The sequence below is a fragment of the Ustilago hordei genome (genome assembly GCF_900519145.1).
Source record: "Ustilago hordei strain Uho2 genome assembly, contig: UHO2_contig_08, whole genome shotgun sequence".
Classification (NCBI taxonomy): domain Eukaryota; kingdom Fungi; phylum Basidiomycota; class Ustilaginomycetes; order Ustilaginales; family Ustilaginaceae; genus Ustilago; species Ustilago hordei.
Genome location: NW_024545262.1, coordinates 296,670 through 309,626, shown reverse-complemented (window position 1 = coordinate 309,626; position 12,957 = coordinate 296,670). Strand labels below are relative to the sequence as shown.

Here is a 12,957-nt window from a genome sequence, read left to right as displayed (position 1 = left end):
TTTGCATTGCTTTGCATTCATCCTGAGTGTGCATGTTGCTAGGACGGAGACGAATTATTAGCAAGCGAAGCTTCAACCTCTCTCCAAAGCGCACTATTTGCTCCAGCACCGACGGCGGCACGATTAGTACCTGTATCCACACCAGATGCTGAACCAGATTTGGCCTCCTGCACAACCGCATAGAACTTGGGAGTAGCACCACTCACTACAACTCCATCCATGGCCTTACTAAGAACGACCAACATTTTATAAATAAACCTCTGCAATTCAACCTGTTTCTCAATCTCCTGTTTGGTAGCTGTTTCTTTCAGTTTACTTCTCAAAGTAGCTCCCACTGGTTCGGCCAACTCTTCCAACCTACCTCCCAACACTGTCCTCGCCAGGCTAGATCGTAATTCGACTAGCTTGATCATCATCAAGTAGCAAAGAGTTTTGATGCCATCATCTGAATCGTTCAATCCAGCAATTACCCTATCGAGATAGTCTCGAAGGTGCAGACGAGACCACAGGGTGTCGAGAAGCTGATACATAGTTTCGTATGCGTTTTTGCGAAGATCCAAGCCATCGTCGGTGATGATTTGGAAGGGTCCCATGCTGACTTTCCTCAACAGTTCTTGTTTGATGTGTGTCTCGGAGTAGAGAAGTGGGAGGAGAGTAGGGAGGTGATCGCGGATGAGGTAGGGTTTGTTGTGAGCAGCAGAATTGAGTGCGAAAGTTGCGTTTCGTCTTACTTCTAACTCTGCATCGTTCAACAACGATAGGAAGTCTACCAAAATCGGGGCCAGCAGCTCGTCGTATGCGGCCGAAGATTCAGTGGAGAGGGTGAAGCGGATCGCAGCAAGCACCGTCGCCCGGACCGAAACAGAGGGCGACCTTAGTCGCTCCTGCAACAGGGGAAGGAACTTTGTTGGCTCGCTCAATGTAAGTCGAGCTAGACATTCAGCACCGATCGATCTGACACCCTCCTCCTTTGTCTCGCATGCATCAAAGAGGAGCGGCCAGACTGATTCGGCTACTACGCTGAGCTGGTCCATCGATCCGTGCGTGATGAGTTCCTTCAGGGCGTGGAGCGAGAGAAAACGCTGAGACGAAGTCTTATCATCTCCACTTGTCCGAATATGCTGTTCAAGCACAGGCAGGAAAACGGTTAGAGCTCCAACGGCCATACTCCCCACCGCAAACGCTGCTGCCATCTTAACCTCTTCCGAATCCGCGGCATAAAACCCAAGCACATGCTCCAACAACCCAGCTCGAGTCGAAAAGTCATTAAACCGTCCCAACTCACCCAACAGCAACAACGCAAAGTAAACATCCGTATCCTTCGCTCCTCCTCCACTCTCCAACGTCGCCGTAGCTTTGCTCGCCACATTGCCACTAGCTGATTCGGAAACAGTGCAGACCGCGCCGATACAGCGCGAAACAGTCGAGTAAAGATGCGTACCGCTCGCCGATCCCTTCGCCGCTTCCAGGGCTTTGAGCAGCTCCTCCACCGTCTCTGGCGCACTAGCTGGCTGCGCGCCAACATAGAGCCTGAAGAACTCGAGAAGCGACTCCAACGCAGGACCTTGTGCAATTGGCAGCCTCAAAACCAAGTAGATCTGAGGCAGCACAGATTGGCGCACACTTTCGCGCGTCGCAGGGTCACTGACGAGGATCAAGTTAACACTGCGCAAAATGTGCGGGAGGAGATTCATGTCCATATCCGCATTCACGAGCGGTTGAACCTCGGCAAGGATGGCATTTGTGGAAGCAATGCCGAGCTTGGTCGACGATCGTGAGAGTGCAGCAGCAAGGCAGTCGAATGCAGCAAGACGCAGTTGACGATTAGACTTGCGGAGAAGTGTTGCGACCTCAGCGATAGAGCTCTGGAGGAAAGCTTCGAATGCGGGACCCGCGCAGACGGGAGAAGCGGCAACTTGAGCGATGACTTTGACAGTAATGAATCGTGTCACTTCGTTGGTGAGACGTGCGGTGAGAAGCTCGAAGCATTCAGCATGATTTTCAGTCAGATCGTCTCCAGCGTGGGCGAGAAGGACGCCGAGACAAGCGATTCCGCGTTCTTTGATCTCTTGATCCGAGTCGAGTCGGTTGAGTCGTGCCACGGTAGCCGAGTAGATCTGCAGCAAGTACGGCTTGTATGAACTAGGTTTTGCAGCACCAGCTGCCGCACCTGCAGAAGCATTGCTTCCAAGAGGACGCAGCACAGATACGAGCTGCGAGCAGGTAAGGAAAGCTTCGATGCAGCTTCGGTGGAGCTTATCTTCGATGGACGCGGCAAGAATGGGAACGAGATGAGGAAGCTGGTCGTCAAAGCTCTTTGGCGAATGGGTGAGGAAGAGCACGCGGAAGAAGCCAAGTACATCGGCTTTCAGGTTCGATCCACCGGACGCCGCTGACTCTGCACCTTTGAGCGCCTTCTCTGTGTGTGCCAAGATGGAGCCGATATGCGTCTCCAATCCACCGTGTAGGACGATGATGAGCTCGCGAAGCACGACAAAGCTCTTGTGACGGGTAGGGATGGACTTGGAAACAATCTCGCGATTGAGAGCCTTAGCGATGGCAGGGACTAAAGCGAGCAGCTGACCACGAGGCGATCCCTCGATATCATCCGCTTCACCCTCCTGTCGCTTGCGCTTAAGCATGCCTGCAGCGGCGATAGCAGCAGCCTGGCTGGCAGAAGAGCTAGATGTCGAGCCAATGACTTCCGTCGCCTGTGGACCGCCAGCATAGAGCTGCATCTGCTTGAGCAAAGCCAAAAAGGTATCCAGAATTTCGAGCCTCACACTCTCCTCTCGCTCCGAGAATCGAGCCACAAGCACGGGGGCAACAGTGCTAACGTGATGTGCCAACAGCTCTGGTCGACTGGTCAACGCAGCATTCAACACCTTAGCCGACGCCCTTCGTACCTTCCAAGACATGTCGTCGTCATCAGAGTAGTCGTCATCAAGCAAGTCATCTTGGTCGTCCTCATCCGCGAAATCATCGTCTGCGTCGCGCATCTCTTCATCTTCGTCAAAGCCAGCGTAGTTGGGGTCGTGCTTGATGAGTGTAGTGGCGAGATCGATTGAAGAGTTGACGAAAGGTGTCACCTCGGCAGGGCAGCGCAAGAGAACGAGCTCGATAGACTGAAGACATGTCTCGCGCAACTCGTCATCGTCGTGATTTGCAGCCTTGGTAACGGCAGGCATGAACTCGGGTAGACGTCGACCCAATCTGCGTGGACAGGTGCGTGCGAAGATGCCGATGAGCTGAACGGCTGTTTTACGAGTGTCGACCGAAGTCTTTGCCTCGTCGAGATCGGCGCTGAGCTGTACTGAGAGCTGCGTGAAGATATCTGATGTCGCGCATGATCCAAGAGCACCCAGGACGGTGAGCGAACGCTTCCGCACCGCAGGACGGCTGTGACGCATGACAGGAACCACTGCTTTGAGGAGTGCATTTTGAAGGGGCAACGCAGCTGAGACAGATGATGAAAACTTGGTAATGAGCTCGGCGAGAATATCGAGTGAGTCGATGAGCAGTTCTTGCGACGCAGCCTGATCAGCCACGTGACTGAGCAGCCTTGGCGCAAGCTTGTTGAGTGCAGTGTTAGCGTAAGAGGAGCGAGCGGGCATCTGTGCAGTGACGGTCTTGAGAGCAAGAGCGGCAATATCCCTGAGTTCGTCATTGTTGGAAGAGATGTACTCGATGAGGGTGTCAATCACGTTTTGCATGTTCTTCTCGCGAAGACGTGGGACGAGGATAGCAAGCGATCGGACGGCCATGTTCTTGACTTCGGTGTTGGAGTCCTTCATCAAAGCGAGAACTTGACGAAGGGTGTTGTTCTCGGTCGAGTCGTCCATCTGAATGTAGTTATCCTTTGTGAGTTCTGTGATGAGATCGTTAAGGGCCATAAAGCGGAAATCGGAGTCTTGCGACTTCATGCGCTCGAGGAGGGCCGCGATGCCCGAGTGGGCCCACGAGGACGCCATCGTTGAGAACGTCGACTTGGTCTAGCTTGGGGGATGGCCTAGACGTGTCGCAAGAGACTTTTGACGGTTTCTTCGAGAAAGTAGTGACCAAGTACAGTCAAGCTCGGATGCAGTGGTGTTGGTGTTGGAAGAAGGAAGACAGGAAGGCTGACGTCGATCAGGTTTCTGACACTCACTCAGCTGCCTCACAAAAAAAACGACACGTTGACTGCGCAGTCCGAGACAAAGGTGGAGTTAATTTTCCTACGCTGCCCCGTGCGAACGACGGGTTATTGCTCATGATGTCAGATCGAAAGGTATCAACAGGCAAAACCCAAGATTCGTTGTCGAGACGCCGAACACGAAGATTACGACCCGACCTCGACCTCGACCTCGACGGACGCCGACTCTGCCGACAACGTCTCCGGATAATGACCCAAGCAAAGAAGCCATGTGATATAGAGGCTTGAGACCAACAGCACACTCCTCTAAGCCAAGATGTTGGAGCCAAGAAAGCAAGCCAAACCGTTTGGAACGACAGACTCGTATAACAGAAAGACCGCCTCATTGGCCCCGTCTTCCTTGTCGAAAACAATGCTCCGAATCGATTTCGAGAATGAAGTGTGCGGCTTAAAGTTGCTGCAGACGCCAAACAACGATGCGCCAAGCCTCAGGTCAATCTTGGCGATCCTCTTGATCAGTACAACACTGAATAAATGACACGTCGCCATGGATTGCAAAGTATGACAGTTCGAAGTCGAATAAACGACCGTCGACGAGTTTCTCTCGTTTTCGGGCCAGCCACTAATCCTACAAAGCTATACACGATGAATATTTCTGCAGGAACGACGCTTTGATCTCCCTGCATCGATACGCCTAGTATCGAAGACGAAAATGTGGATGATCACTTCCCAAAAGTTGAATCTCATCTTGGTTCAAACCTTCCAACCTGTGATCCCTCTTACCAGCATCTCTCTGCTTATTCTCCCATCTCTGCCAGCTTACCAAGCCAAGAACAATAGAAACCATAACAATACCTCCTGTCAAGTTCAAAGCATTACCAGGTACAAAGTCTGGCGCGTGCTTGTTCAAGTAACTCCAAGTGCTGATCAAGCCTCCGATGTTACCGAAGAAGACAGTAACGGCAATAGCGCCAGTTCTTTCTGAATCGTTGTTCGCATTAACCGCTGCATAAGCCGGTAGAAGTGCACCTTGTGTGAAGGCACCTGAGGTGGCGAAGAAGGATGCAGCATAACGAACATAAAGGTTTTTCGAGCCGAGGAACATAGCGTAACCGATGCACATCGTGATGGCGCCTGAGATGGCGAAGACAGAACGAATCTTGAACTTGGCTGAACAGTATGCGAAGGCAAGGGTAGCGATTGCTCCAGCGACATTGGGGGGTACTGTGAGAAGTTGTTGTTGGATAACTGTATACCTGGGAGCTGGAAAGATGCCGCGCACCACAGTGGGAAGGAATACAGCAGTGCCTTGGACGGCGATGTTATCCAAGAGGAACATCATAGCACAACAAAGTGAAGTGGTAGAAGTGATACCTTTCCAGATGAGCTTCTTGTGTGTCTTGTCAACAAGATCTTTCTGACCCACAAGCTCGGACTTCAAACGCTCTTGTAAGAAGGCTTTTTCCGCATCAGTCAACCACCGTGCGGTGTGGATCGAGTCGGTGAGGGTGAAGTATCCAATGACAGCGATGATGATAGTGATCAAACCTTCGATCAAGAAGATCATCTCCCAAGACTTGACTTCTCCAATGTGAGAAATCTTCAAGATACCACTTGCGAGCAGACCTCCGAATGCACCAGCAGAAGGGGCGGTGACGAGGTACAAACCGAGTCGAAAGACAAGTTCATCCTTCTTATACCACCTCGAGAGGTAGTAGGCGATGGAAGGAAGCATTCCTGATTCTGCCAAACCTAGGAGGAAACGAACAGCGATTGCACCGGCAAAGTTGGTAACGAAAGCGTTGGCCATTGAAAGCAAGCCAAAGAGGAACGCCATTGCAGGGATCCATTTTCCTGGGCCAAGGATCTTGGTGAGAGTCGTGGACGGAATCTCGAAGAAGGCGTATGCGGCGTAGAAGGCGGTTAGGAGTATATTGAAGTCATAGGAACGAGGATTCATGCCAAGGTCCTTCTCCAGACCGGCAATACGAGCGTTGCCGACGTTTGCTCTGTCGATGAAGCCTATCGTTATCAGAGAAGATCCGCGAAGAGTCAGTACATGCGTCTATGAGGGAAACGGTGAGCGGAAAGAGGAGGGAAACGATGAACAGAAAGAGGAGAATACTCGGGGGGGGGGGGGGGGGGATAGGGGCCACTTACACATAAGATACAACATCGCCACAGTAGGAACGATGTACAGATCCACCTTCCTAACCAGCCTTTTCTCGGTGGCGGCATCATAAACGATCGATCTGGGGTCCGACTTGGGTGCTGCACTAGCATAAAGGTTAGGAACACCATCTGCTACTGCATGTTTAGAATCGTGTTTCTCATCTTCAGACGAGGAAACGCGTTCGATATCGTGTTGCATAACGTCGATGACTGCCGCTGAAGAAGTTGCGCTCGTCATCTTGATTTCGTCTACCACGCTATTGATGGTTGTTCTATCGTGTGTTGTCTACCGAGATGGCGAGAGAATGCGGGGCTGGTGGCGGAAGGGAGGAAAGGTCGATAGAGGGGGGCGGTCGATTTGATTTTTCTTCCTTCGGGTTGTGAGGAGAGGGCAAGGTTTTAATAAGCGGTCAACCGGGCAGCAAGGGCGGGAAACCGAATCTCGATTCTTCTCCAGGGTAAGGGGGATGTTTATGTGGGAAGGTGCTCAATCTCCGAGTTAGAGTGGTGGTTGTGAGAAGTGTGGGGAACCGCGAGAGTGAAAGCTTGTGCTACTGCAGCAAAAGCAGAGAAATGATACAAGGTCAACGCGGGATGGATCCTGTCTTGCAAGCAAAGCAATGTAAGCGATTACGGGGTGCGTCAGGAACAGAGCTGTGTACGAGAGCAGCAGGGAGAACGAGAGGACATGGCTTGCGGAAAAAGGGGGGCAACCGTATGGAGCGTGATGGTGGCGTTCAAGTCTGGATCACCGAGGGAAGAAAAGGAAGGAGCGGAAATGGCGCAAAGCAGAATCCAAAGAAAGGGCTTGACGACACAAAGTGGGAGGAAAACGAGGACAAGATTCACAGAGGAAGAGGAAGAGGAAGAGGATGAGGAAGAGGATGAGGAAGAGGATGAGGAGAAGGAGACTTTGTCCCCCACGAGCAGCCGAGTTTGCACAACAACAACCGCTGCCGTTTACCGACAGCCGGTCCCGCTTGCTTCATGAAGACCAAGATGAACAACGAGAGCAAAGGGCACCACTACATACTGTCTGTCATTGCGGGAAGGATGGCACGGGATCTGAACCGGGCTTTTGGAGACTCAAGTGCTGTACACACAAGCTCTTTGACTTGCGATCTCGCCTTCCAACAGCAAGCTGTCAAAGATTGACTGCGCCCACCCAACAAGCCTATAGTCAGTCTCCACCATGGTTTGTTCACATGGCAACGTTCAGCTTTTCTTGGTTACGATTCTCATGCTTGCACACAGTATCTCTTGAGAGCCGAAAGTACAGCAACATTGTTGACTTGCAGAGAAGGTGGGGCCTGCAAAGTTTGGCTGCAAGAGACTGAAGCGAGAGACAAGAGCTGCTCAGCTGATCATTCAAACGCTTGCTAGTGTCCGTGCTCTCTGTTCTGTTGACCACGCGGGTCGATTTGCAAACGTTCCTGTGCCTCGCCACTGACTCCAAATGACAACCATGATGGAGATGAGGAGAGGACAACAGCCAGGAAGGACAGAGAAAAGGCAAGGTGCCAAGGCTTTGCATGCAAACGTCTGCATAAGCGAGCAGCCAAATGCCTCTTGATTGATACTGAGAACTCGCCTCTCCTAGCAAGATGTTGGCGGGTCAAAGGCGAGGCAGCTGTCCGTCTCGCTTGATTCGCCCACAGGTCGTTGACATGGACGCAACCCAACCAAAAGTCTCGCTTTGCGAACGGTGAGAGGATGCTACGAGGTCGACTCTGATGTCGTACCTATTGACTTGTTGTTGCCTCTCTTGTTTGTCGCGGCTGCTGAGCTTCTCCCTATGTTACTCGAGAGGTTTGCCAGTCCGTTGCGACCATGCTATGCAGACAGCCAACAGCTGTGAAGGGGAACAGGGAAAGCGCGGCGATGAGATCTCCTCTTATCCCACGTTCAAGCCATCCTTGATAATAGATACGAACCACGACCCTTCTTCGCCAAGAGTTCGGATGATAGAAAAGCGGGGTAAGATTGCAGACCGATTGAAGATATCTCCACGAACCTCGGTCTGCTCGCACCCGTAGTCAGGGCGTAGAACATGCACATGTGGCTACCTTTGTGTCGCTCTTGTCGCCCTATCGTAAAAGCTTCTGTTGGAGTCAAGTAGAGGCGTTGAGATGTACCGTCTCCCTGCAATAGTGCAGATTCGGTTTTTGCCTTCGACAGCTTTCAATAGAATCAGCAACAGACGCTTTCCCCGCATCATCTCGATTGAAACCACCGCAATCTGAGCTCGCTTCGGATGACATGCAAACACTTGAGCAGATCTTTCAGAGCGCTTGCCTCGATATCCGCTCGCGTCACAGATCTCGATCTCGATCCACACGCACGATAGGCGGTCTCGTCGAGCTCCAATGGTGTCCTCGAAGGAATCAAGGCAAAGACAGTGGGTCGAAGAATGGTTTGTATTGGTCATGGCTGTTGGCTTTGCAGCTTGATTATCATGGGTAACAATGTTGGTAGTGATATTCATGCCCGCGGCCGTACAAGCGAGCCAGACATGGTCGGAAGTGACGTTGACATTTGACCTTCACTTATTCCGCCACCACCTCGTCGTGAGCATCATTGTAGTTCGACTGCAGCGACACTACGCTGCTCGACGCCAGTCCCGGGACATCTCCTTGCGATGCAGCCGAGTCCAATGACAGATGTCGATCTGCTACTTGCTTGGCAGCGTGTGCACCTGACATGCTCTTCGCTGCAGGGACTGAACCCTTGACACGCTGTTTCTGCTTCTCGCTTACATCCGTACCGAGTGACTCGTCCTTGTGACTGTCAAACTGAGATCCAGGAACATCATCCCCTCCAAGCAACCAGGCCACCACTAAGCTCTGTTCCACCTTTTCGAGCGAAGTGTCTTGATACACGACATGCCGTGGCTTGATATCAGCGCTGCTGACGATCGGTTCTGGGCCGCGGGGTTGGCCCTCTTTGGCCTCGGAGTTTTCCTTACTTGCTGACCCTTCAGTGCCTGATGTAGCCAACGCCGCCGTCGATGCTCGGACGATGGCTGCACCTGCGAGTGCTGCTCCTCCTGCAGCGGTTCCGATTGCATTGCCGGTCGTGACTTGAACTTTGCTATCTCCGGCATCGACATTGAGACGCTGACTCTCGTCTGTAGTGCCGTTCGAGCGAGATGCACAAGGTGACACATTGCTTCCATCCGAGTGCATTGCTTTTCGCACCAGTTCACGACACTCGTCGACGCTATGACAGTGGCGCATCGCCCTCTCAAGCTCGGCAAGAAGCTGGATCGTCTCGAGATGGGCACTTGGCCTACGCGACTGGTTGGCAGTCGAAGGTCTGGCTCCAAGAGAGCCTCGTCGAATCAACATTTGAGATTCCCATCCGCCATTTGGACCCGACCATGCAGTGGGTGCGTTGACGCCACGTGCCAGCGAGCTTGCCGACGTCGGAGGCGCAACACCGTCGTCAAATCCTGGCGTCGAGGGTGTTGTCGCAGCAGCAGCAGCAGCCGAAGCCCCTCCCGAAGAGGCATGACTCTGACCTTGTCCGTGGCCGTTGTCGGAAGAAGGCCCGCCTGAGGGGCCACGAACAGGCAGTACACCATGTCCGTTCGAGCTCTGATAGCCTACACTTCGGCGACGATCCGAGTTGGGCGTGCCGTCACGCTCGATCATAGCACCGGCGTTGGTCGAATTGCGTTTGTAGCCCCATGGCACTTTGCGGCTCACCAACTCGTCGGGTGTTTTTGTTTTGCAAGTGGAGGATGCATCATCTGCCATTGAAGTATCATCTTGCGCCGCAGCACCGTCCGCAGCAGCACTGTGTGTTTGACTCGCGTAGCTGGTGGATCGTGAGCCGTAGCTGGCGCTTCTTGCCAGGACCATCGCTCCTGCTGCGCCAACAGTTGCGCCGGCACCCATGCCAGTGACTGTCACCATACCGATACCGAGTCCAGTCGTGCCATTGGCGCTTGCATGCTCAGGCTCGATGACAGTGACATCCGGTGTGAGCTTGGCCTCCAAACCCGCATCGGAGCTGGCCGTAGGGAGCTCCGAAGTTGAGGTAGATGAACGTGGTGCTGCAGTTCTGTTGAAAGGCACTTCGTTGGGCGAGACAAGCGACCTGGACTGCTCCAGCGAGTTGGTCGTACTACTGGTAATGTAGGCGTCTTGCGAACCCTCGAGACTCGCCTTGGGATCGACACGCTGATGCGAGCGGAAAGTCTTGCGACGAGGCGAAGAGGGCGAAACATGGCCAGTGCTGCTAGTCGACTTGCGGCTGAACAAGGTGCGAACGCGATCGCCCATGGCCGACTTTTTGGTGGTGGTATTGTCGGACAATGACGAGGTGTCGGATGCAAAGATACCGAAACGCTCCTGTATAGCCGAGGGGGGCATCGACTTGAAGAGGTCTACGAGATCCTTGTTGGTCGAGGTGGTGCGTTCCACCTCATCGTCACGTGGCTGCAGACGTGGCGTGCTGCGTCGAGGAGGTGGTGCCAATGGTAGGTCCTCTGCATCTTCCTCGGCGACACCGCGTGAGGGCAAGCTGTTCTGACCAAAGACGGCAGGAGTTGGGTTGCGATAGGACGAGGGAGGAGGTGCTGGCGACCTTCGCTCAGGTCGCATGGTCGTCTGAACCGATGCACGCGAGCTCGGCCTTGGCACCGCTGCATCGGATGGGGTGGCGCTGCTGGTAGAAGTCCTCTCAGTTGCGGCTGTGGTATTGGAGGCAAGAGCGTCGCCAGTGATCGAGATTCGAGAAGCCTGAGTAGGCGATGGGCTCGGTCCGCGAGCAAAGGCAGCAGCAGAAACCGCATCGTCACGTGCACCGGCGGTACCGGGACGTTTGCGAACAGTGTTGGCCTTGTTGCGATCGCCTTTCTTGGCCACTTCGATGGTGTGGAGTCGGTTGGGAGTAAGCGAGACCTTCATTGTCTGGTTGGAAAGCATGAGTGCCTCAAAGTCGTCGTCCGGATGCAGTGCCGAGTCGGCTTGACTGGCAGCAGAAGCGCCACTGGCATCTGTTGGTGCTAGAAGACGACCTGAACCACCTGCGAGATCGGAGCCGTGCTTGAAGCTGTTGCGACGCTTGATACCACCAAAGACACCTGACCAGCTGCGTTCGGAACTCTGTCGTCGGCCGACACTGGCTGTGTTGCTGGCTGAGGAGTCGTTGCGTGCTGGATTGGCAAGAGCGATCGAGGCGCTAGCGCCATACTGGTTTCCGATACTACTGCCGCCGCCAGGCGAGAGAGCGCCGTTGGCATCTGGTGCGTGGTTGGCAAAGGAAGAAGAAGAGGTAGGGAGGGTCGACATGCTGGGCCGTAAGGAGTCGGTGTGCGAGATGCTGCTCGAGGCTGCGTGAGCGTACCTGGATGAAGAGGCTGGCGACTCAAAGCCGTTGTCACTTGGTAGTAGTTGCTGTATCGAGGCACGTTTAGGTGAGAAGAGTGTCGACCCAGCTGCTTGGTCAAAGTCACGCTCTGTGGGAACATGCCAGGGTTTGACGACTCGAGCATCGGATCTGAGACCGCGGCTGGCTCCGTCTTCGGTGAGCCTGCGTCGACGTGCTTGGTGAAGATGGATGCGGCGGGCTACCTCTTGCCTGATGGACATCTTGTTGTAGAGCGGATTGAGTTGCTCGTCTTCGGTGATGGCGGCGAGCAGATCGTAGAGACTGGCTTCGTCCGAGTTGTCGCGCTCGATGACTCGTGAGACGTTTTGCAGAATGTGTTGAGCGACGAACTCGAGGAGCGCTGTGACGTAAATGGCAACGCCGGGTGTTACGGTAGCAATGGGACGACCGTCGCTGCTCATAATGTTCTGATCCTTGGCGGCACCATCATCGTCGCCATCGGCTAGGGTGGAGTAATACTGGCAGCGAGTGCGAAGAGCTTTGTAGGCGCTCTGCACAGGAAAGCCGTCGGTGCCATCGAGTCGGGAGGTAGCCATGAGACCCAAGGGTACTTTGGCGCCTTCGGCACGCTTGCCTTCGACATAGCTGCGATACTCGAGCTCGGCTTCGAGAACGGCATCTTTGGCTAACAAGTTGTTGTTGAGAATTTTGAGCATGCCGTCCGACTTGATGCGGTCAGGGGCGAGACTCTTGGCAGAGCTGAGAATAACGAGTAGGAGTTCATCGAGCAAGGCATTCAAGATGAGCAGGGTCTCGGCTTGGATTCGAGTTGGACGATTTTCGGAGATGAGCGTGTTGGCAGAACGAGCACTGACGAAGGCGGGGACATGGCTGAGAGGCGCAAGGCCAGTCGCTGTGGACGCTGGCATGGTGCACTGGCCTTAGGCACGGAGAGACTGGGGTGAGCAGTGCAGTACCCTGGACCTGGAGGGCTGCTCGTGCTGGAATGCTTGTTCTGGAAGCTTGGCTAAGGCTGATAGCTGACGCTGGCAAGGGAAAGAAATGAGCAGTGGAGGATGGAGCAGTGGAGGATGGAGCAGTGGAGGATGGAGCAGTGGAGGTCGAGGTGGAAGCTTAGGCTGAGCTTTGAGTTGTAGGCTTGTGCAAAAGTGTCGACTGCTGAAAAGGAGGTCGGTGTTCGAGTAGGGTGGGAGGATTCTTGAGGAACGCTTCTTTTTTAGCGAGGGGTCAACAATGCGCCATTGTGATGTGCTTGTGTGAGGTCAAGTTGGGAAGATCAAGCAGGCTGCAGAGCG

General features: G+C 53.8%; 4 protein-coding genes across 4 annotated transcripts; 1 reads left to right on the top strand and 3 right to left on the bottom strand.

Moving 5' to 3' along the window:
- Positions 1-38: 38 nt before the first annotated feature.
- On the bottom strand, positions 39-3,971 carry UHO2_04220 (uncharacterized protein; the record flags this gene model as incomplete). The annotated part of the gene is made up of 1 exon (XM_041555893.1): positions 39-3,971. The coding sequence occupies one exon, from the start codon at positions 3,969-3,971 to the stop codon at positions 39-41; it is 3,933 nt and encodes a 1,310-aa protein (XP_041411827.1).
- Positions 3,972-4,826: 855 nt separating this feature from the next.
- Positions 4,827-6,542, bottom strand: UHO2_04219 (uncharacterized protein; the record flags this gene model as incomplete). Its single annotated transcript, XM_041555892.1, has 2 exons — positions 4,827-6,154; positions 6,293-6,542. 2 exons carry the CDS (start codon positions 6,540-6,542, stop codon positions 4,827-4,829), a joined length of 1,578 nt encoding a protein of 525 aa, XP_041411826.1.
- A 450-nt stretch (positions 6,543-6,992) lies between these two features.
- On the top strand, positions 6,993-7,295 carry UHO2_04218 (uncharacterized protein; the record flags this gene model as incomplete). The annotated part of the gene is made up of 1 exon (XM_041555891.1): positions 6,993-7,295. One exon carries the CDS (start codon positions 6,993-6,995, stop codon positions 7,293-7,295), a length of 303 nt encoding a protein of 100 aa, XP_041411825.1.
- A 1,555-nt stretch (positions 7,296-8,850) lies between these two features.
- UHO2_04217 (uncharacterized protein) lies at positions 8,851-12,570 on the bottom strand (the record flags this gene model as incomplete). The annotated part of the gene is made up of 1 exon (XM_041555890.1): positions 8,851-12,570. One exon carries the CDS (start codon positions 12,568-12,570, stop codon positions 8,851-8,853), a length of 3,720 nt encoding a protein of 1,239 aa, XP_041411824.1.
- Between the last annotated feature and the right edge of the window lie 387 nt (positions 12,571-12,957).